General features: G+C 32.3%; 2 protein-coding genes across 7 annotated transcripts in view; one reads left to right on the top strand and one right to left on the bottom strand.

Annotated features, from left to right (window-relative positions):
* Nucleotides 1-44: 44 nt before the first annotated feature.
* Nucleotides 45-21,224, bottom strand: LOC148615880 (PR domain zinc finger protein 10-like). 4 transcript variants are annotated; one of them, XM_088581483.1, is made up of 16 exons: nucleotides 21,134-21,214; nucleotides 20,088-20,202; nucleotides 19,457-19,679; nucleotides 17,747-17,948; nucleotides 16,488-16,652; nucleotides 15,950-16,178; nucleotides 14,889-15,092; nucleotides 13,203-13,336; nucleotides 11,922-12,018; nucleotides 11,391-11,546; nucleotides 10,241-10,362; nucleotides 9,117-9,296; nucleotides 8,758-8,830; nucleotides 8,094-8,326; nucleotides 7,631-7,692; nucleotides 45-6,662 (listed from the first exon to the last, which is right to left on the bottom strand). In XM_088581483.1, exons 3-16 carry the CDS (start codon nucleotides 19,675-19,677, stop codon nucleotides 4,664-4,666), a joined length of 4,077 nt encoding a protein of 1,358 aa, XP_088437609.1. In that variant the 5' UTR covers nucleotides 19,678-19,679; nucleotides 20,088-20,202; nucleotides 21,134-21,214; the 3' UTR covers nucleotides 45-4,663. The 4 variants fall into 4 exon arrangements, with proteins under 4 accessions (XP_088437609.1, XP_088437611.1, XP_088437610.1 ...); XM_088581485.1 differs by having other exon boundaries at nucleotides 10,241-10,359; XM_088581484.1 differs by lacking the exon at nucleotides 20,088-20,202 and having other exon boundaries at nucleotides 21,134-21,224.
* The window catches only part of LOC148615877 (uncharacterized), a 29,122-nt gene continuing 27,799 nt past the window's right edge, over nucleotides 21,216-22,538 (top strand). For 2 of the 3 annotated variants that reach the window (XM_088581500.1, XM_088581499.1), the window contains exon 1: nucleotides 21,216-21,392. In XM_088581500.1, the coding sequence (XP_088437626.1) occupies nucleotides 21,315-21,392 (78 nt within the window). In that variant the 5' untranslated portion in view covers nucleotides 21,216-21,314. The remainder of the gene's footprint in view (nucleotides 21,393-22,538) is intronic. The other variant, XM_088581498.1, reaches the window with a different exon arrangement.

Below are 22,538 nucleotides of genomic sequence, written 5' to 3'. Positions count from 1 at the left end.
CCTTTTAAATGAACCTTCAAATCAGAACAAAAAGAAAGACTCAGTAATTCTAATTATTTATTACACACTTTTTCTCAACTATGTTTATAATAATAAATAACATCACACAATAACAATCACCTGTAAATAAGTATCATTACAGCTGTAAAATGGGAAGGTATAAACCAATCTTGGCAAAGCTGTTGTAAACACATGGGAAAACTATCTGATTTTTATTGAAAGGCAAGGGTAAATTAGTATGTTCTGTTCTGACCTTGTGCACTTACAACAGTACCAAAATCTGGTCTTGGAACTTTTATAATGTGTTCTTTTCCTGAACTTTTATATCTGATTTCCTCCATACCCTAAAAATGCAACAAAAATGATTCTTCACTTCAACAATTGTTATACACTGATCACACATTCATAGAAAAAAAAAAACTTTTATGTTTGAAAAGACAGCAAACTTACTTCATAGTCCAAGGAAATACAACTTTAAATAATCTGGTTTTAAAAAAATTGCTTTGTTTTCGAGTACCTGGTAATTCATTTCCTTATTAAGGAAAATCCTGGAATCAACAACACAATCTCAGATTGGGACAATACCTTAACCCAAAAACAATACGATCAAAAAGTTCAACAAAATAATATTGGTTTTAGACTTGCATACTACACAGAAAAAATTGCAACACGTTTTTCATATATTTAGGACTAACATGAAAACATATGAAAAACATATCTTTTCAATTAAAATATAAATATATGATACTCTGTCATTTTAATATTTATAAGTTAAAAAAATGTTTCCCAGATGATTTTAATCATTGAAGTCATGTTTCCATATGAAGTGGGGCAAAAGATTCAGTTAATGAGTTTTAATGGGCAAAAATCGATATAATTCACCACCAGGCCTTAAACATATGTTTCAAAATGTCTTGAAACATGAAAACATATGTTACAATTTTTCCTGTGTAAACCTTTATACAGTTGTAACATTTATTATGTAAACATATCAACACACATTGAACAATCCAGTAGCACCAAATACATTTCATTTATTTCTTAAGATATAAACACATGTGCTACAAACCAAATTGTTACTTGAGCTTTACAAAAGTATAGAGAATTGGTGAGAAATATTGTATAGGTTAAGCTTATAACACACACTGGTTACATCTAGAAAAGAAAGGGAATAATCAGATAGGTAGGCAATTTGATCAATATATTTAATTACATGGTAGACCTTACAGAAAAAAAAATTCTTCATGATTCCATTTAAAATGATTCACTTGTTCCTTAGTCATGAAGTTATTTGAAGCTGTAAATAAATAACATCCTAATAGCATAGTATTAGCCGAGAATATCTTCTGGGCATCCTATCAACACTAAAGTATAAAATACCATACTCCAAATAGAGAACCAGAAAATACACAACTTTGTGATGTTTTGTATACATCATAATTTATAGAAGTACAGTATTTCTGCTTCAACATGATTCCCAGTTGGACCTATACTAACAAATTCATTAATTTCAGTAGATTTTCAATTATTCATTTTAAGTACCAATCCATATAAAATTCAGGCAGTCTATAGTTGAGGTGATTCATTAGTCATAGCAATGCAAAACCCATTGAACAAACTATGTTTTTTTCTGTCTAAATATGATATAGGTTTACATAACAACAGTCCTTCCTACATTTAGATCTGTGTTTTTGAGAAACACACATTCATCTCCTACACAAGTCAACCAAATCAAGAACCATAACTCTTGTAACATGCCAATTTCACACACAATAATTTTATCTCACAAGTGAAATAACTTAATGACAGACTAACACTGGTAATGCAGTCAGAAACTGTTTCTCATTGAGAAATAAAAGATTGGTGGGTTTTTGACATGCATGAACCACCCCATCTGATTTTTTATAAAGACAGCTACTTAGATTGGAAAATATTTCAAAGTAAATAAACTGAGCTTAAAAGATTTCACTAGTACTTCATTTCAAGTAAGATAATTATAGGCCATTTCCTTATCCTTGCTAGTTCAAGCTTAAAATCATTCTTTGTTTAAGGTAAAGAAGGTTTCGGTAACTATAACATATACATGGTTTAACAAATCTCCATTTATTATATCTTTGTATACCCATATAATTTGAAAAGGATAATTAATAGGAAAGAGTGAATGACCAAAATGTGACCATCAGTGCCAAAGTAGACTTGATTTAACAAGTGTGCAAAACTTGTTCAATGAACAAGATAAATCTTACTGTGGTCTTGGCATGAGTGATTTTATCTTGGCTATTCACGATAACCAAATAATTATCCTAATTATTAATCAGATTTCTACAATTATTCTTCGTTATTTTCAATATAAGTTTCAAATTTTGTCAACGACAGATTTATATTCCTGTTGTGACGTTATGGCAGGAAAAAGCCCAAGAGTGAGATTACAGATTTATTCACAGTGTGAATAAATCGAAAATTTTTATGCTGAAAATATTCAGTAAATTACTGCTGTCTATATAATATTTTCAATACATTTCCTTAATATGTTTTCATCAGACACAGGAAATTAAATTGTGATCTTTATTTTGGAATTTCCTTAAACATTCCTGAAAAAAGTTAGTTGACTAGGTGAGGTTTTGAAAAACAGATATGAGAAAAATGTTTGAAGAAAAAAGTGTAAAATGTACATGGAGACTTATTTCATCAAAATTTAACAACATAATTAATCTATTTAAATAACTTATAACAATATCCTGGTTATACACTTGAACTCACCCTGTCATTTACAATACTTATAAATCTGCTAGGGTTTTTTTTCAATTCAGACTATTTTATGCATTTATTAGAGCATTCTATTTAATGTGTAACAATTTATTGTCTTTACTATCCATGCACTCAGTTTGAATGAATTGGTTTTGCAGGGTATATTTTTTGTTTCTTTTTATCCAGTTATTATAGTAATATGTTTGAAAATTCCATATGAAAGAGAGTCCATAATTAATCTATTTAATATTTCATTGTGTTAGCATTACTAAACTGTACGATTGAACATTACATTGTGTTAGCATTACTAAACTGTACGATTGAACATTACATTGTGTTAGCATTACTAAACTGTACGATTGAACATTAAATTGTGTTAGCATTACTAAACTGTACGATTGAACATTACATTGTGTATAGTATGACCACATTGTAAAACATCCACGGAACAACATTGACATATTCTATGCAAACTTTATATAAATCATACACAAAGGAATCATTTTATACCAGATTCAAGGTAGTAAAAAAAGGTGGCATTAAACACCATAACAAAAGTAGTTAGTAGTGATCATATAAACTGTCTCTCTTCCTGTTATTTGACTCTTCTCACTTCTAAGGTCCACCTAATTTTCTTAAGTTTCTGTGAACGTTTTTTTCATATTTTTAAGATTTTACAATAAATACTCCTAAGTTCTATATGTGAAAATCATTATTTGTGACTACTTTGTGATGAATAGAATTCCTCATGGATGTGACTATTGGCTACCATTACTTGAAAGAAAAATAAAGTAATTCATTACTATTCTTCTTCAGTAACATTAGTCAGACTGATTTTTGACATCATACACACCAAAATTTCTACACATTTACAGCACTTAGATCTACATTCTTCATGCAAAATACACCACATATAGAATTCTATACATCAGTACATTTCTATTAAACAAGGGAGGTAAATACTGGGCATTGAGAGAAGCTCAGATCTACAGAAATAGCATGTGTATGTACATGTAATGAAAATTTCTATATTAACTTTCAAAATGTAAATAAGAAACAGACGTTAACGACTAAAACACAGAATATTTAAATGGCTAAAATCAATACAAACACTATAATAAAAATAAACTGTAACAACTAGAACAAAGAAACGTTTCTGTCTTAAAACAAATTAACAGCAGTATTTCATGGTAATCTTAATTCTAACAGGAACGGTGAGCATCAGACCAAATATCTTCACAATATCAGATGTCAACTTTGTGGTTATTTCGTATCATGACTAAAACTGTATAGATGTACTTTGCTATAAAAAGAAGCTTTTTTACAGCAATTTATTTTCCCGTTGTTTCTTGCTCACAAAATGAGTGAAAATCAATTGTCTATGAGTTGCTTTATGATTTGCTACACAGAAATGAGCCATCGAACATTTCTATATGTAAACCTGTCATGCAACACAATTATTCAGTCACGATAAACCATTTAATTTAACTCATTTCAAAACAAAAATTCTACTAACCAACAATACTTGAGTTTAGAATAAAAAATGTAACATTTAGGCTAAAATTAAAACAAAAATATGACTATCAGAAGCAATATATCTTCAGAAGGTACAGTAAAAATATTTTTTTAGATTACCAGTATAACCAAGAATTTTTTATCATTTAATTTAATTTTAACCGGAAAATTGGTATGAAAGTTTCAACAAAAAAAAACCGTTAATGAAAAAGACTACAGTGAATTACAGCTTATTACAAATTATCACACATATAAGGCATTGCTTAATCATATTATGCAAACAAAAAGAAACTTGAGTTCATTTGAAAAATGTAGATACACAGCTAGATAAGCAAACAGTAATCTACACCTTCTAACTGAGTGTTTCTTATAGAGAATAACAAAAAAAAAACATTTCTGCTTATCGGTAGTTGGCATAACTGTTCCATTTCGAACTTTGAACTGTTGGTGCCATGGTAACAGGAACAATTTGTGGATGACTAACCACAATAGTCTGGGGATTGAGGAGTTGCTGACCAGTAGTAGATGGTTCTTCTTGAAGAACTTCTCTTGCCTGATGAACTCCATCAGGCTGCTGAAGCTGACTCAAGGTTGTCAATGGACCTGATACTGCTATTTGTATTGGTCCTCCTAGACCAGATGGTTGTACAAAGGCATGGGCTAGTGCCTGTCCTAGATGTCCTTGGGAAAGTGCATGGTTCAAATGTGAAAGGTCAATAGTTGACCCCTGATGAGTAAGTTGGACCATTGTAGGAGCTACTCTGGACTGATAATCATTGGTCTGCGGACGGTATTCAGCTTGTACAGTTTGAGTAAGTTCTGACATAGCTTGAGTTAGTAAGTCAGCTGCCTGCCCATCAGTTGGCACAGTAACAATAGAGTCAGCAGGTTCATATCGTACAATTTGTTGTACAGGTTCCTGGTTTGGTTGAACATCTGCTGCCATGTCTGTGGCTGAGTCTTGCTTTATTGTAATCGGTTTTGGGGGTAATGGAGGAACTTTCTCAGGATGCTTCTTCCTCTGATGCTGAGTAAGCTTAGCCTTACTAGCATACTGTTTATGACAGAATTCACATAAATGTGGCATGGTAGTGATACTACCTACAGTTTGTGAAAATGTTGGATTAGGTATTCCTGGAAGCTCTGTTAGTATGTTCTTTTTACGACTACTCATTGGAAGTTCTGCTCCAGGATGGTTTTTGAGTATATGAGTCTTTCTCTTAGAACTTGACTTATATACCTTGTCACAGTACTGACAGTAATAATCTTTTTGAGTTTTAAGGATGGGCAAATTTAGTTCAGGCACTGTCTCAAACTTAACATCAGGATGTCTCTTAGCTAAGTGGTTTACCAACATCCCTCGCCTTTTAAACCCTAGCATACAGGTGTGGCACTTGTAGATAAATCTATGGTAGTCTGTAGGTGCCACTTTAGGTACAAATTTCTTTGGAGATATTTTAGGATCCCCTCGTTTTAAGTTTTCTAATTCCCTTTCAGCAGAGTGCATCCTTCTAATGTGCTCTTTCAGCTTATCCTTACGTTTGAATTGTCGTCCACAGGTTTCACACATGAACTCACGATGATTTGAATGTTTTAGCATATGTAACTTTAGTTTGTCAGGACGTGGGAACACCTTCTCACAATGTGGACATGGAAATTCCTTGTTTGTATGAAATCCTCGTATATGTTTCCTCAGGTTGTAGAAGTCGTCAAATTCTCTGCCACACTGTGGACAGGTATAAATTCCATTATTGGCATGGACAGTCACATGTTCCCTCATAACAGCAGAATGATTGAATCCTTCCTTACATATAGGACATTCATAATACTTTTTGTCACTGTGAGTTTTCATGTGGCAAGACAATGCAGAATTGTTCATGAATCTTTTAAAACATACATTACATTGTAATGGCTTATTTTCTTCTGAGCCGTGACAGAGCATGTGGCGGTTCAGTTTTTCCCTTGAATGGAAAGCTTTCCAGCATTGAGTACATTTATGAGTCCTAGTGGCAGACAAAAAAGTCTTAGATTTACCATGCTCAGCTGCATGTTCAATCAATGCTCTTTGATCATTGAACTGAACATGGCAAACTGGGCATGCTAGCATACTGGGTTCCAAAGCATACATTTCTGTATTTTGCTGACTGGTTCCTGGTTGTTGGAAATCCCCATTTTCATTGACTTTGTAAGCAAACTTGTACACTTCATCAAAACCAACATCTTCAGCTGCATGTGTCAATGTGTGGAGATTTAACAGATTAGAGTTGTCAAATGTCAGATCACAATGTACACAGACCCACTCATTACCACCTGATTCTTTCCCTTTTTTCCTATACATAGACTGTATTGTCCTTCTGATAGCCTCAGAATCATGTCTTTTTTGATATTTCTTTAATGTCCTGGAAAATGAAAATGACTTATTTAAACAATGTAACTTATGACATATGGTAATATTTTTAACTCTTTTACCATTATGTTTTTTTTTTTATTATTTCAAAGGAATTCTGTGATTAAAGTGCAGGTATTTCATTATAATTAATTATTTGGTAGTAAAACACTGACATTGTCAGCGTCACACTGTTTTCAACTCAGGTTAAACCTAGAAATTAGATGATTAACCCACTTAACAGGTAATAAATACAGAAGAACAAATAATACATGCCTTCTGTGTTTAGACCAGATTTATTTCTTATTCATTTTTGGTCTCTTGATATAAACCAATATACTCAAGGAAAACTAGAAAACACTAGTAGCACCTGGTCAACTTTCAAGATATTTACTAGAAGTAGGACTTAATTTTTTGGGTTATCCTTTCATTAGATATGTGTAATATAATATGTTTCCAAATGTCTCTATTGTCTGTTAGCATTAAAAATGGAAATATTACTCTACAATTGGTTTTAGTTAATGTTAACCTACAATCATTTAAATATCTTTTCTTTAAAAATTCTATCTAAACCAAGAAAGGGGTTCTTAAGAATCATTATTCCATTACTTTTAATGATAAATAATTAAGTCATTGCATTTTGATAAGCAAATTATACAACAATGCAGTCCAAGTTACAAAATTTGTGTAGTCATTCTAAAAAATATGCTCCAAACTTTCATTCAAAAGCATACGACTTGGTAGCTTAAAGAGATAAAACTTAAATATTGTCAACTTAAAATTTGTAGGTATAATACAAATATGATGCTTCACTACTTAAACACTATTAAAATTGGTTATAACTTAATGAACATTCTGACTAATATTCATCATATTGGGGAACTTAAAAGTCTTCACTTTTTGAATGAACTAATTGTAGAAATCAAAATTAAAATGAGAACAAAATTTACAGTACCTATATATACATGTACATGTACTTACTTATTCAAGTATATACTGGTTGACTTTTTCTTCCACATGTAACCAGATGTATCAGAGAAATCCTACAACATATACTGAATGCTTAAAAATGATCAGTTCAGTGTATGAAATATTGTAAGTAACAACTACAGTATATTAACAATTATCTCCATTGACATTGTTTTGCCCTTGTTCCAAAAATGTTTCATGGAATTTCTTTCCGGACTGGCTACATATCTTTTCTAAAGGGATTTTTCTGCAGAAATTCAGGGTTTGACACCACTCATTATGTCAGTGTTACCTACTAAAAATGTAATAATTCATCCCCACAAAAGTCGATCAAAATAACCGAGAATAATGGGACAAAAAGATGTTTTAGAGTTTGATACAGACAAACTGAAGAAAGTGATTGCAGTATAGATAAAATGAATAGAGGTATAACAAAAGAAATTATTAATGGTTAATAATAACATTACAAGTTAACCTTATTTTTCTTTGGTTGAGGTTTATATTTCTTCTTAATAGCACTATAAGTAGACACTATATTTTCCGAGGATGATATACTTGTTGATGGAACAATCTGTGGTTCACTTGTACTGGTGGATGGTTGGGGAGCCCCAGGTTCATGGGTTATTAAATGTCTCTGGAGCGCTATAGAGGTTTTAAATCTCTTGGAACATTCATAGCACTGGTACTTGCATTCTTGTTCATCAAGGACTGAAAAAACAGGATTGGTACACAAACATGAAAAAAGAACATTCATAAAACTATATAATTAAACCATGATACATGACAAAAGCTGGTGTTTAATTTTTGTTGTTTTTCACTTTGAAATGATTGACATCTAACAGCTATCATGATGTATCAAAATGGCCAGTCTAAACAAGATGTATAATATTGGTCACTTCAAAAGTCACTGGATAAACAAACAGAATGAAATATTTAATCACTGGTTAAGCTTGTTAAAATAAATATTCTAATCAAATCAAAACACATATTGGTAAACTTATGATCTTTCATTAATTTATTTTTTTATGGGAAAGCCCACCTGTGCTATTTAATGCTGTGGGTGAGATAAGGAAATCTCACATAGCAAAAAATAAGAATTTTTGTTGTCTATTTAGTGAGAAATAAATATGAAACTTTACCATCAATGTCCTGCTGTGTAATCTCCAGAGTATGTAGTCCATATCTTCTGGAATAATGGGTGGCATACCATACCTTCAAGTAACATGGAAAACCTTTTAAAGGAGTCATTCACTTTTTCAACAAGAAATCATCTTTCATTGACTAAATCTTATTTGCATTACAAATATATTGGTCAATGCAGTTAAAACATGTTATAGATAAAAAAATGTTGTACTTGACTGACATTTTTTTATTACCATGATTAATTTGATAGCTATGTTATTAAAATATTAATATACTGCTCAGTCAAACAAGAATGTGGTTGACCTGTGTCTTAACATCAATTTTCAGATAACAGTTCATAGTTCAGACAATATACCTTTAGTTCAGCTCTGGATTCAATATTCTTTGTTACAGTGAAGTAAATATCAAATCCATGTTGATAAGCCACAATGTTCTGTTCAGCAAAGTTTTCAGCAGGTCTGACAAACATCATCCAATTACATTTGTTCTCATCATTGGTGTCAAAATATAGGACATCACCTTCCTGTCTTTCCAACTATATCAAACAGAAATTTGAATATTGGTATCAAGATCACTTACAAATAAAATGATTGAAAAATAATAAGTCAAGTCCAAATAAAGTCTGACCTATAAATAATTGCAACAGGAGATATTTTAACATAATTTGCTGGAATACTTTCTAAAAAAATCACAGAAAAAATACACAAAAATCAAACCAACGGAAATTTCAAAAGGTTTAATGGAACAAGGGAGGCAACTCTGTCTAAAAAAAAAATTTTTTTTCTTCAAATATTATCTTCCTCTGCTTTTTCTTTTTAAAAAAGATACAAAATTGAAGATTGTGACAAAGTGGCTTAATTTAAGATTTTTTACTCATGTCCTATTCCAATATCATATGGCAAAAGCAATGTTCTTGTAAACTAAAATAATCATTATCCCCAAAATATAAATTATACTGAAATATTCATCAGTATGTTATACGTGCAAAGAATATGATACTTTTTATCAGAGCTTAAAGTTTTCAATTTTCAATAAAATTTTAGCACGGCATGTAGTGAACATAACTTATGGCACCTTTGAAGTAACAATTAAGTAATACTCCAGCTAAGAATCATGCAATATGTGATGCATGATTGGAAAGCCTATATATTTTAATTTTTGATATTTTGTTTAAAATGGTATAGTAAACAGAAATTAACATTTAGCTTTCTATATAACCCTTGTTCTTAGGAGATAAAAATTATACAGAATGTACTGTAGAATTCAAAAATAAGACAGAAAACTGTGAATGACACAAAATACAACAGAAACTGTATGTGTTTTATCTCCAAAGAGCAGATTGGAATGAATATTTAAACATTTCATTACAGGCCCAAACGACAAATATATTAAAAAAAAATGTGTAGCCTTGTTTTGGGGTGTATCACATAATACAGAATTTGCATGATTCTTATGAAGACTACTACTTAAGCTACCGACCATTAGAAGAAATTTTGTAGATTGGATATCTTCTTTGTTCTGTACTAATTCTCCTATGAATGGTCCAAACTGGGTACCTTTAGGTATAACCCTCTTAGCAAACACTCCTACATTTGCCTCTGCTGAAATATATTATGTAAAAACAAATGTATTTAAACAATCACACTCAAACCATGTGATAGAAAATAATCACACGTCATTCCAAAATTACAACTTGTACATTTGATCAATGGAATAAAACAGTTCTGTAATTTATCACTCACAGTGTTTCTTCTTTCTAAATCAAGGTTATTTAAAATTCAAAGAGATCTAAACTTATGATTTTAATAAAAAGGATTAAATTATATCACATTGAAGTTGGAGCAACTGGTCTTTAAAATCTAATTTACTGTAAAATGATTAAATAAGCAGAATTTTTCTTTAATCAAAAGTCAAAAAACATATTTGAGTTAATCAAATCCAACAAATTCAAAAGCAGTAAGAAAAAGTGATGAATTGAAACCTTCTCTACCCCTTAATAAAAACTTAATGAAGTCCACTTACTATTGCAGAACTGGGAGTTGACATTTTGATATAGTCAACTTACCATCACCAAACGGCTAGATGAAATTTCATTACAGTCAACTTTCCATCACCAAACGGCTAGATGACATTTCATTACAGTCAACTTACCATCACCCAATGGCTAGATGACATTTCATTACAGTCAACTTACCATCACCCAATGGTTAGATGACATTTCATTACACTCAACTTACCATCACCCAATGGCTAGATGACATTTCATTACAGTCAACTTTCCATCACCCAACGGCTAGATGACATTTCATTACAGTCAACTTACCATCACCAAACGGCTAGATGACATTTCAATACAGTCAACTTACCATCTCCAAACGGCTAGATGACATTTCATTACAGTCAACTTACCATCTCCAAACGGCTAGATGACATTTCATTTATAGTCAACTTACTATAACAAAACTGGGAGTTGACATTTTGATATAGTCAACTTACCATCACCAAACGGCTAGATGACATTTCATTTATAGTCAACTTAATCATTTACAACTTTTGAGTTGACATGTTTCAATATAGTCAACTTACCATTACCAAACTGGGAGTTGAAATTTTTCTGTAGTCAACTTACCATCTCCAAACTGTGAGTTGACATCTTCTAGTCTAAATATCTGTAACATTGGTGGAAGACTTGCCCATGCTCTAGATAGGACCACTTTATCTGGGACTAAAGCTAGTTTATGGGTAGGACAGTCAACATCATAGGTTGTCATGCACTCTTCACACCCTTAAACACATTTATATAAAAATCTAACATTGGTGGAAGACTTGCCCATGCTCTAGATAGGACCACTTTATCTGGGACTAAAGCTAGTTTAAGGGTAGGACAGTCAACATCATAGGTTGTTATACACTCTTTAAACCCTTAAACACATTTTTTTTTATTTCTATTAATTCTTAACATTAAAACAAGTTGTATTCATCCTTATGTGTGCCAGTACACTACTGTGAACTAAAAGAAAATGAAAAAAAAATTACATAAGAACCCTATTATCTAATCCTCTCATTGTTGTATTTAAAAAAAATTAATTCCTCTTCAAAAGTGTTGAGTATACTTCTTGTTTTCACCAATTAACATACTTTAACACATACATGTACTTACAGATTTCATTAACATTGTAAGGTTTAGGGATGTACTTGGGTTTCTGGTAGGATGGTAGATCATTCTCCATTTCAGCTATTCTATTTGATTTTCTCACCTAAAAAAGTACACATGTAATAATGAACCTATTTAAATAAAAATGAATAAGAGTAAGCTCATGAATCATACACTGAAAAATAATTATCCTTCTTCATGCACATCTTCACTTTAGTTCAAAATTCAATTGATATAAAGATTAAACACTGTATATGTTCCAATGAAAGTCTATGGACCCTTAGCTCATGGACTTTCCATTTAACCTTATATAACATCCCTAAATATTAAAAGTTTGAAGAAGACATCTGCTGGACATAGTTAATTGCAAAGCAGTGAAAACATTATAGAATGTGCGTTTGAATTGGCTCTTGTCACCAGTGAGTTATAATGGATACTTACACTAATATTAATTATAGTGGGTATTGTCAGGTTAATGGTGAATTGGTCCTAGTTATCATTGAGTTATAATGGATACTTACACTGACATTAATAATAGTGGGCATTATCAGGTTACTGTTGAGTTCATTGTCAGATTACTGGCGAGTTTGTCCTTGTCATCAGTGAGTTATGATGGATACTTACACTGATATTAATAATAATGGGCATTATCAGATTACTGGCAAGTTTGTCCTTGTCATCAGTGAGTTATGATGGATACTTACACTGATATTAATAATAATGGGCATTATCAGATTACTGGCGAGTTTGTCCTTGTCATCAGTGAGTTATGATGGATACTTACACTGATATTAATAATAATGGGCATTATCAGATTACTGGCGAGTTTGTCCTTGTCATCAGTGAGTTATAATGGATACTTACACTGACATTAATAATAGTGGGCATTATCAGGTTACTGTTGAGTTCATTGTCAGATTACTGGCGAGTTTGTCCTTGTCATCAGTGAGTTATGATGGATACTTACACTGATATTAATAATAATGGGCATTATCAGATTACTGGCAAGTTTGTCCTTGTCATCAGTGAGTTATGATGGATACTTACACTGATATTAATAATAATGGGCATTATCAGATTACTGGCGAGTTTGTCCTTGTCATCAGTGAGTTATGATGGATACTTACACTGATATTAATAATAATGGGCATTATCAGATTACTGGCGAGTTTGTCCTTGTCATCAGTGAGTTATGATGGATACTTACACTGACATTAATAATAGTGGGCATTGTCAGGTTACTGGCGAGTTTGTCCTTGTCTTCAGTGAGTTATGATGGATACTTACACTGACATTAATAATAGTGGGCATTGTCAGGTTACTGGTGAGTTGGCCCTTGTCATCATCATCCAATGTGCTATCTAGACCCTCCACTGTTACCATACCACTCATATTAACTGATACAGAGGACTGAGTAGGACCTATAATAGAACCTATAGATGTAAAACTTAAGCCAGTGATTAAAAAAGTATGTTACATTTCAACCACTAGGTGCTGTTTCAATTTCTGCTAGAGTTTTCCTGCCATTTTACATTTTCCAAATTTTCTACAGATTTTATGCAAGAAAATGTTTCTCTTCTAGTATATTCTAAACTTAATAGTATAGAATATCCTCATTTTTTTGTTGAATCTTGCAAAATATCTCAAGCAGAGAAATAATTTAAACCACTCATTACAAAAGGAGGTACTATAATTCTCCACTTGATGGTAAATGGTAAATGTAAATAAACCATGATCAATTTAATCTATATTTGAAAAGATTTGGTCGAGCCATACTTTTTTATTATCCATACCCATAAATTAGATGGAAGGAACAAGGATTGTAAGGACTGATTCCTCCATATCTAAGATTTCATGAAAACAGAATAAAAATTACCAGGGTAGTTCAAACAAAAGCTTGGAAAGACTTTAGGTTGACTTGACAGATTCCTCATTCAAGAAAGATTTGTTGTTATTGATACTTCATAAGAAATAATGCTCTGAATGATTAACTCTGTAAACTGCATTTGACAAACCTTGTCCTTTCCATAAACTGTATCCATGTGTATAAGTTAATTTTCAAAAGAAATGAGGTGATGGAGTACAGTAGTTTCTCTCTTATGTGGCCATACATATGGCAATCCAAATCTGGCCACATAATACAGGTGGCCTCTCTAAAGAGGAAAAAGGGGCAATTTCAGCATTTCATTATATATGTTACATGTACATTGTTATGTACTTGTACACAAATTATACACAGTTTTATTTTATATTTGTTATGTATATGTAATATTATTTTTTTAAAGCAAAGTGGCAATTCATTATTAAGTATTTTTTTGTTTATACATCAGTTTTTGGACTGAAAGTTTGTTTTTTTTTTTCAGCAAGTCGTCAGCTCAAATTTATTGTCTACTACGGACATTTGTTTTGTAGACCATAGAACTTTCAAAACCCACTGATTTCCTGACCAGAGCTTAAGTAGTAAAATTATTTTATTACATTAATTCAATAATTTGGGGGAAAATCAATCAAACTGGTAATCAATTGACCAAGATCTGTGCTGCTATCAAATTTATGAAAGGTTTTGACTGTTATATAAAATCTATGCTAATCATAATTCACAACTTTAAAACCTTTAAACAAACTATAAAAGACACGTCATAACATTCTTTACTAGTAAAACTATCAAATCAAGCATTCCCACTTGGGTGCCCACACTTGACATGTTTACCATTTCATACAACTGATCTAAGGGCTTCATGGCAATTGAAACTCAATTGATTACTTTATTGAAAATATGCAGAGGAAAAACTTTCAAGTTGTTAATGCAATGGAAATATTGTTGCATAAGATGGGTGGCCGTTGGTCGGGGGGGGAGGGTGTTCAGAGAGGGACTACTGTAGGATACAAATTTCAAATGTTTGTTCATTATATAGAGATTTTTGAAAGTCTACAATGTACAACAACACTTTTTAAAACTTAAGTTAAATTCACCATTTGTAACAATATCCCCAGCCAATGAGCTGTCTGCAGAAGATTCCACTTCCCTGCTGTAGTGGGAGATCTGACTTGATGACAGCTGTGGATTATCAGTGGTTGAGTCCATTACCACAGCACCCCTTGATGTTCCAATCATTGTTGAATGTAAAACTGGTTCTGTATCTATACTGCTGTTTTCTTCCACCAAGTATGACCTCACTGAAATGGACATAAATACAGAACTGTGAGAAATGCATGATGAAACAAATGTACCTACAAAGTCTATGATTAATTAATTATGTTTAATGTCTTTTGGCAGTTTGGCAGATATTTCATATATTTCATGGCAAAAACAATTGGCTAATCAAACAGAAGCAACAAACGGCAGGCAGGAATGTCACCTCACTCAGACATATGATTCTTCACCAACCTGTTTTCACTCTATCCCGGGACTTCAGCAGAGAAGCAAGGACTATCATTTTTAATGTTCTTTTTGTGACTTAGCTAAGGATGGAGCTCTTATGGTGAGCATGTTACCCTGCTACTACTGAGGCAGTTACAAGGTTTATGAGAGTTTTCTTTATGTGTTCCTGTAATACTAATCTATGCGTGTTCATATGAAATTTACGTACAAATTTTGATCTAAGTCAATGCCCTAGAGCCATCAATTCTGTCTGATACACAGATAAGAATATCAGTTCCATTGGTAACATAGAGTGGAGTGTATTTAAGATATTTTCTAAAGTCTACATGTAAGAATATTTCACAAAATAATGAATCAAATGTAATATATTTTGAAAGAAATTTATGATAGAAGCCATATTTTTATACAGACAAAATGCTTAGTACAAGCAATAAAACATTAGAACAAGCCTATTTTCTATGAACAAAATCTTTAGTACAAGACTTGTCTAAAGACAAAATGCTTAAAACAAACCTTGATTTCTACCCAAAAAATCCTTAGTACAAGCCTTGTTTTTCTACTGACAAAATCCATGGTGAAGCCTTGCTTATCTACCAATAAAAGTCCTTTGTAATAGTACAAGTCTTGTTTTTCTACCAGCAAAATACTTTACCATGTTGTTGGTAGTCATCATTATCTTCCTGTGTAGTGTCAGGTTCCCCACTGACTGATTCCTCCACTTTAGAGACATTCCGAACCAATCTGCTGTGTAATGATTCACTGATAGAGCTGACTTGAGAGTCTGGTTCAGAATCCTGTCTATGTGATATCATAGACGGCTGCCCTGATGTAGATACTTCTCCATGGGTAGGATACATGGAGTAAGATCTCACACTTGATGCCTTAATATACAAGGCATAACATTCATTTGAGTGAATTGCATAAAAAGAACAAGATCTCATACAGTGGTACAAGACTAAGACAAGGAAATCATTATTTCATCAACAATTACAAAACTATTGATTTCAGGAAATTAATAAGAATTTTTCTTTAATTTGGAAAGGAACATAACTCTGCCAGAAATTATCTGACTGAAAGAACATCTGTAACTTATCATGGATGAGCAGATTAAGTATGAACCTAAGATCCTCTTCAACTTTGTCAATAGGAGACTAAAAATATAGAATGTCTTCCTAATAAAAAAAACTTACAGGAACAGGAGTAAGTAAAGCATGTGTTGGTTGTTGGTCATCATCCTGGTTTTGTAAGGCAAGAGCTGATTGGCTTACTCTAGTGTCAACAGGGGAGGTGACTCTCTGTACTGTTATCATACGATGATCACCCCCTTGAAATACTACTTGGTGGAGAGGGTAATTCTACAACATAAGATATCACAGCTTTAGTTTTATTTGGTAAATAACTAGAAAATATACTAGCATCCTTTTCAAATGATACACCCTCCCAAATATAAAAAATACATAGGAAAAAAGCATAATAGATTTAGAATATATTATGCTTTTTTCCTATGTATTTTTTTATATTTGGGAGGGTGTATCATTGAGAATTATTCTTTAGCATCTAGGGGAGAAATTATCTTTAGCATCAACTGAAGTAATGAACCAAAAATGAGATACTAACATTAAAACCATTCACCTACATAAATAATACTATTTATATTAAAACAGACAAGAATATTTTGTGAAAAGTAAATTTCATACGTTTTTTTTAAGGGGAGATTATTTGCAATGACCACACTGTACAATGGCAGAATTCTACTAATTCATCATTGAGTCTAATGCTGCTGACAAGAGGTTACTCCTTGAAAAAATGTGAATTACAGTATTAATAAGATTGGTAATTTTGTTTCAATTACTCGTATTAAATACAGAAAAAGGAATAAGCACTCTTTAACTTTTATTTCAATATGCTCAATATTTTTCTTAGTTATATGGTAAATGCCAAATTTTATTGTAATTTGCAATTCAGCATGTATATTCTACAAATTTGTAGTTGTACACAGTATACATATAACAAAAAGGTACTATCTTCCATATTTCCTTAAAAATGTTAAATTGAATTATCTTTTCAGCTTAATTCCATAGTACATACCGGTACATGATTCTTTGATAATAGTTAATAGTTTAATAGTAACACTTCAAAATTTTGATAGTCAAGCAAAACAGAAGCTGTAAAAATCATAAGCAAAAATCTATCAACTCCATAGGAATTTTTTAGAATAGAGTATTTTCGTCTTCAAAATATGCCAAACTGAAGAACATAAAGGATTTTTCAGTTTGCATTGTGTTTTCTTTTTAGAGTCTAAACAAATGCAGAACAATAAATTAAGAAAGGTTATCTTTGTACCAGTCACTGCGTGAACAATCAAATTTTGGTCTGGTCCTGCAAAAAAAAAAAACTGTCAAAACAGCTCATTTCCCTTTCCTTCCCTCAACAGTAATTAAGTGAATACCTGCTGTAAGGTGCTGCTATCTACAACCCCAGTAATCAGTTGACCACTATCTGGGCCAAGTCCCGAGTATGATATATTATCACTACCACTTGGTCTAAAATCATCACTTGGTGACATACGGCTATACGAGGACTGGGCTGCTTGGTAAATATTGGACTGAGATCCAGTTATCTGGTAAGATGCTTCAGAGAAGGACAAACCTCTAGAAAATGCCACAAATATTATGCACAAATTTTAAAATGTCAAAATGAACTAAGAAATACTTGGTAGAATAACAATAATAAGTACATGTAGTCCAATGAGTTTATTAAACCAGATTAATTACAGAAAAAAAACATTTACATTTAAATATCCTGAAAGCCAGGTCTGTACTAAAGATTTTTAAAAAATCAACTTTTACAGCATTTGAAGTGGTAGAGCTTACCACTCACAATACAAAAGAAAGTAACAAAAAATCGCTTATAGAACTTTTTTTAATTAAGAACACTATAATGTCGGTGTTCAATCACCATTAGTCTCTTTCTGTACAGTACTAAAACCCGTTATCACATGGAAAAAAAGCTTCTATTAAAAGATCACATTGTTTTTCGGCTGTATAAATTATTTATTTAAGTGGTTCAAGATCACCAACAGCAAATTTTCCAAACTCATAGAGCAGATCAGAGCAAGGAAAATATGACTTTTTTTTCCTGTTGTACAATGTATATCAATATCCAATAAAATGCTTCATCTTGCTCTGCTTGATATGACCACTGAGGTTGAACCCTGAATAGTTGGGGCAAGTATGGACACACTATTCAAACTTGATATAACTTAGATCTTTGATTGTAATTAGACAATATGATTTGACACAGGACAAGAATTGGACCTTTTTTGGTCCCTAATTCCTAAATGGTTCTAGTCACAACATCCAAAATCAATCTCATCCTTCCTTTGGGGCATAGTACTTTGTGGTAGAATTTTGAAGACATCCATTCCTTTTTCTTAAGTTATCATCCAAAAATCAGGAAACAATTGTTGTTTCTAGCCTTTGCAGCCCTCATTGGCTCAAGTCACGACACTAAGATCAATCACAGTCTCCTTTTTGAGATAAGGCACCTTGAAGTACATTTAAAAAGAGATTCCTTCACTTTTACTCAAGTTACTGTCTGGACATCAGGAAAACACTTGTTTCTAAACCCTAATTCCTATTTGTTTCAAACCATATCCTCCAAAAATTAATCCAAGCTTTCCTTCGATGGTATGACACTTGTGATAATATTTTAAAAAGATCCAATTAGATGTAGCCAATTTTTGTCAGGACTTCACAAAAATGCTTGTTTCTAGCCCTCACTCCCCAAAACCAATTCCAGCCTAACCAGTTACATTTGTGGTATACATGTAGAATATTGTGGAGCAATATCATAAACATCCATTAATCCTTTAGCCATCACAATTAATTGGCTATTTAAATCTCACCACCTACTACAATGCAGGTAGGCTGTCCTGCTATTGTAAATGAAGAAAAGACATTTCTAATGTTTTGGTACATGCAAAATGATAAAGAATTACAATGCTGAGAACAATTTACCCAACTTTTGCAATATCTTAGGATCAAATTGACTGGTCTTTCTAGGTGAAAAGTAATCTGTTTGATGTTTTTGCATTAAGTTAAAGATTTTTTTACAAATTTCTAGGAATCTTCCTTTACAATGGTCTAAAAAAGTTAACCTTGCACTGTCTGGTGGTTGAAAATCCTGTGGTATGAACTGTGAGCTATAAGACTGAACATTCTGTGTAGAAGATGATGGGAAGGTCAGCTGGGATGACGAATAAACGGCATTGGACTGATATGATGATCCTCTTGGTTGGTCATAACCTAAAGGATATGGTTCCTGTGTGGATTCTGGTGGTGTCCACACTTCATTGTCATCTGGGCTATTTTCATCCATATCTAAAACATAACAATTTGTACATGTACAAATGTAGCACCATTTGTGTTTTAGTTTTTGCTTCATTTTCATCTAAAATAGGAAAATGCTATATTCAAGACGCTGATTTATTTGTAAACATGTTTGCCTGTAAAAGACAATTTACTTTTTATTGGCTTTATTCATACAGAAATTTGCAACATTTAAGACAAGGGGCAAGTACATGTATAACGTTTAACATTGTGTAAGAAGACCAAGTTGAATATACTATAATTTTTTATAATTAGTCATGTCGTAATAAGTTTTACATCATCTAGGATTTAGTTCTCTTCACAATTAATTACAAACTTTAAAATGAGAGCTATAAACCTTGTTTTCATTAAAGATATGAAACTAGTAAAGATCCTAACTCGGTATTACATGTTAACTACCTGTCAGACTGAAATCAGCTCTCAGTGCTTCCGAGGTCAAAGGTTAAATTCTTATTAATTACAAGGACTTCAGACCACTGGGTAGATGCCACTACTGCTGGACCATAGATTATACCTAGTAGTAAGACTTGTCTGATATGAACTACATATATGTATATATCATACAAAAAATGTATGCTATTTACCAAAATTTGCCATAGCACAAACCTTGAAACAGCTAAAACATCCTTACATTAATAATGGAGCTACAGTTTTGTACTAACATTATTTAGGTAGAACTAACCTGCACTGGATTTGGGTTCCTATTTCAATATTTTTGTTGCAAGTACTTTTTGTAAATAATTATTATTTTTTTAATCTTGAATTTGCTCAGTATTCGGTTCTAAATCTGATGCTGATGATGAGAGGTATCTTAACATCTGTGTACATTAGTGCCTATTATATAAATGATTGGTATTTTTGTATTTGAATGGGCAATTTTGAACTTGTAAAATAAATGTACAATTACTGTAATTTACATCCATGTACATGTATTTTTGAAAGATTAACTTTTGTAGGACGATCTGCCAAAGCAAGCAGGGTATAGTTTTTTTTCTTTCATAAACAAAGGGGTGTTATGAAAAAATGTTTCAGTTAACTTTAGGCAAAAGGGGGGTGAAAATTATACAAAGTGGAGCATCAAGATAGTTTTTTAAAAATAAATTATGATAATGGCGTCCATCTTTGAGCAAGATAACACATCGAAAAATAAATTTATTAATTCACACTATAATTCTTTCTTCACGTCGCCAGACTGCCCACTGATGAGGGCCTTTGATCCCCTTAAGCAGAAATGAGAAGACTCGATATGGAGTGTCCCATTATTAAGGATTTCTGACTAAAAATTTTGGAATGACCTGGAATGTACCAACATTAAAGTTATCGAAGGGGGACTAAAGAAGTCGTAGTACTAGGCCAGCTTATAAACGAACAGTACGCGATACACTTTCAATTAAATAAAAATACCTCTCGGCAAACAAAATGTCAACATGTAAGGCCTTGATTACCTGAATTTGGTCACAGAATTCTTGAAAATAATCAGATCTTCATCTTTCTCATATTGAACTCTCGTAAGTTCTCGGTTATAGTCACGTGAGCTGCAACAGCAACGTCAAATTGTTTAAAGATGGCAGCCTCCATGAGGAATTTGAAGTTGTGTATTTATACATTTTTTTAAAGCGGATAAACATGAGCGATACACTACACAAAACAGGGCTTTATAGATGGAAAAGGCAAACTGATCCGAAAGTTTATTCAAGATCTCAGGTTTTTTTCTTTTTTGTTAAGGTCATAACCATCACTTAAAGTTTAAACCCTTTGGCTTTGCCAAAAATGTTTTCTGAATCGACTGATCCTTGTTCTATGATCTTCCGTCATGCATCGATTGTATGATGTTACAATAATGCCCTCTGAGAAGAAGTGTCCAGAGGGTGGAATGTGTACCACACATTCATGGACAGGGAGCCTCAGCAGGCTAATTGTCTAAACCCTTTCTGGATTCAGTGTCTGGAGCTATTTTCGGATTTGGCTGCCAAAACAGAAAATAGATTCTTACACTGAATCCCGAAAGGGATTAGCTAATTGTCCATGTACACATCTGGTTCCAGTCATTAACAAACAGAATTGCATTGTAACGGAAATGCTTCACATTATGATGATTGGGTTTTTTTGCGGTCTTGACTCTCCTTACGTATCTCGCACAACCTTTCCTTACAGGGATTCTGTTAGTACAGGGCTCACACTATCGTGTTATTTGGGTGAAGAAGTCGCTCAGATGTCACTGACTTCGCCCTAACAGCCTGTCAAATGCGAAGTCAAGTCACCCTGTCATTTCCGAGAGTTGCCCAGTTATTCTGTGTGTGTCGCTTTGACAAAAACCTCATTGGTGTGTCACGAAGACTTCTCAGAAAAACGGAAATCGGCCAATTTGTGTAACTGATTGGTAAATGCGCATAAAATAGTATTAAAATATAAGATAAATTCGGTCAAATCATTTGTTAATTACATGATTATGTGTGTTTTAGAATTAAATAAATTTAAGTAATTAAAAAGTGTTTGCGTATTTGTTGCAGTTAGAATACTTGGGTAAGTCGTAATTGGTATATTTATCAAACTATTTCTTCGTAATTACTTAACAAAAATGAAATATGATAAATACTAGATGAACGAACATTTTATTTATTAGAATAAGGACTGAGTAATGTTCAATGCTAATAATTGTTAATCAGCTTGTAAGTATCGGTGTAAACTAATTAAGTATACATTTATGATGAAAGACAGTGCTACTCGTCAATTTCTTTAATTTGGCTTGGGTGTGTACTAATAAGCTTGGAAGGTCTGTTTTAACTGATTACTCAAAAAATCATTGATGATTTTAGAATAATATTTTTTATTGGTCAACTAAATTTTGTG

The sequence above is a fragment of the Perna viridis genome, chromosome 5 (genome assembly GCF_037379345.1).
Source record: "Perna viridis isolate PV_CMFRI_1.1 ecotype Kerala chromosome 5, ASM3737934v1, whole genome shotgun sequence".
In the NCBI taxonomy this organism is placed as follows: domain Eukaryota; kingdom Metazoa; phylum Mollusca; class Bivalvia; order Mytilida; family Mytilidae; genus Perna; species Perna viridis.
Note: the sequence above shows the minus strand (reverse complement) of the source record. Positions and strands in the feature narration are given on the sequence as shown.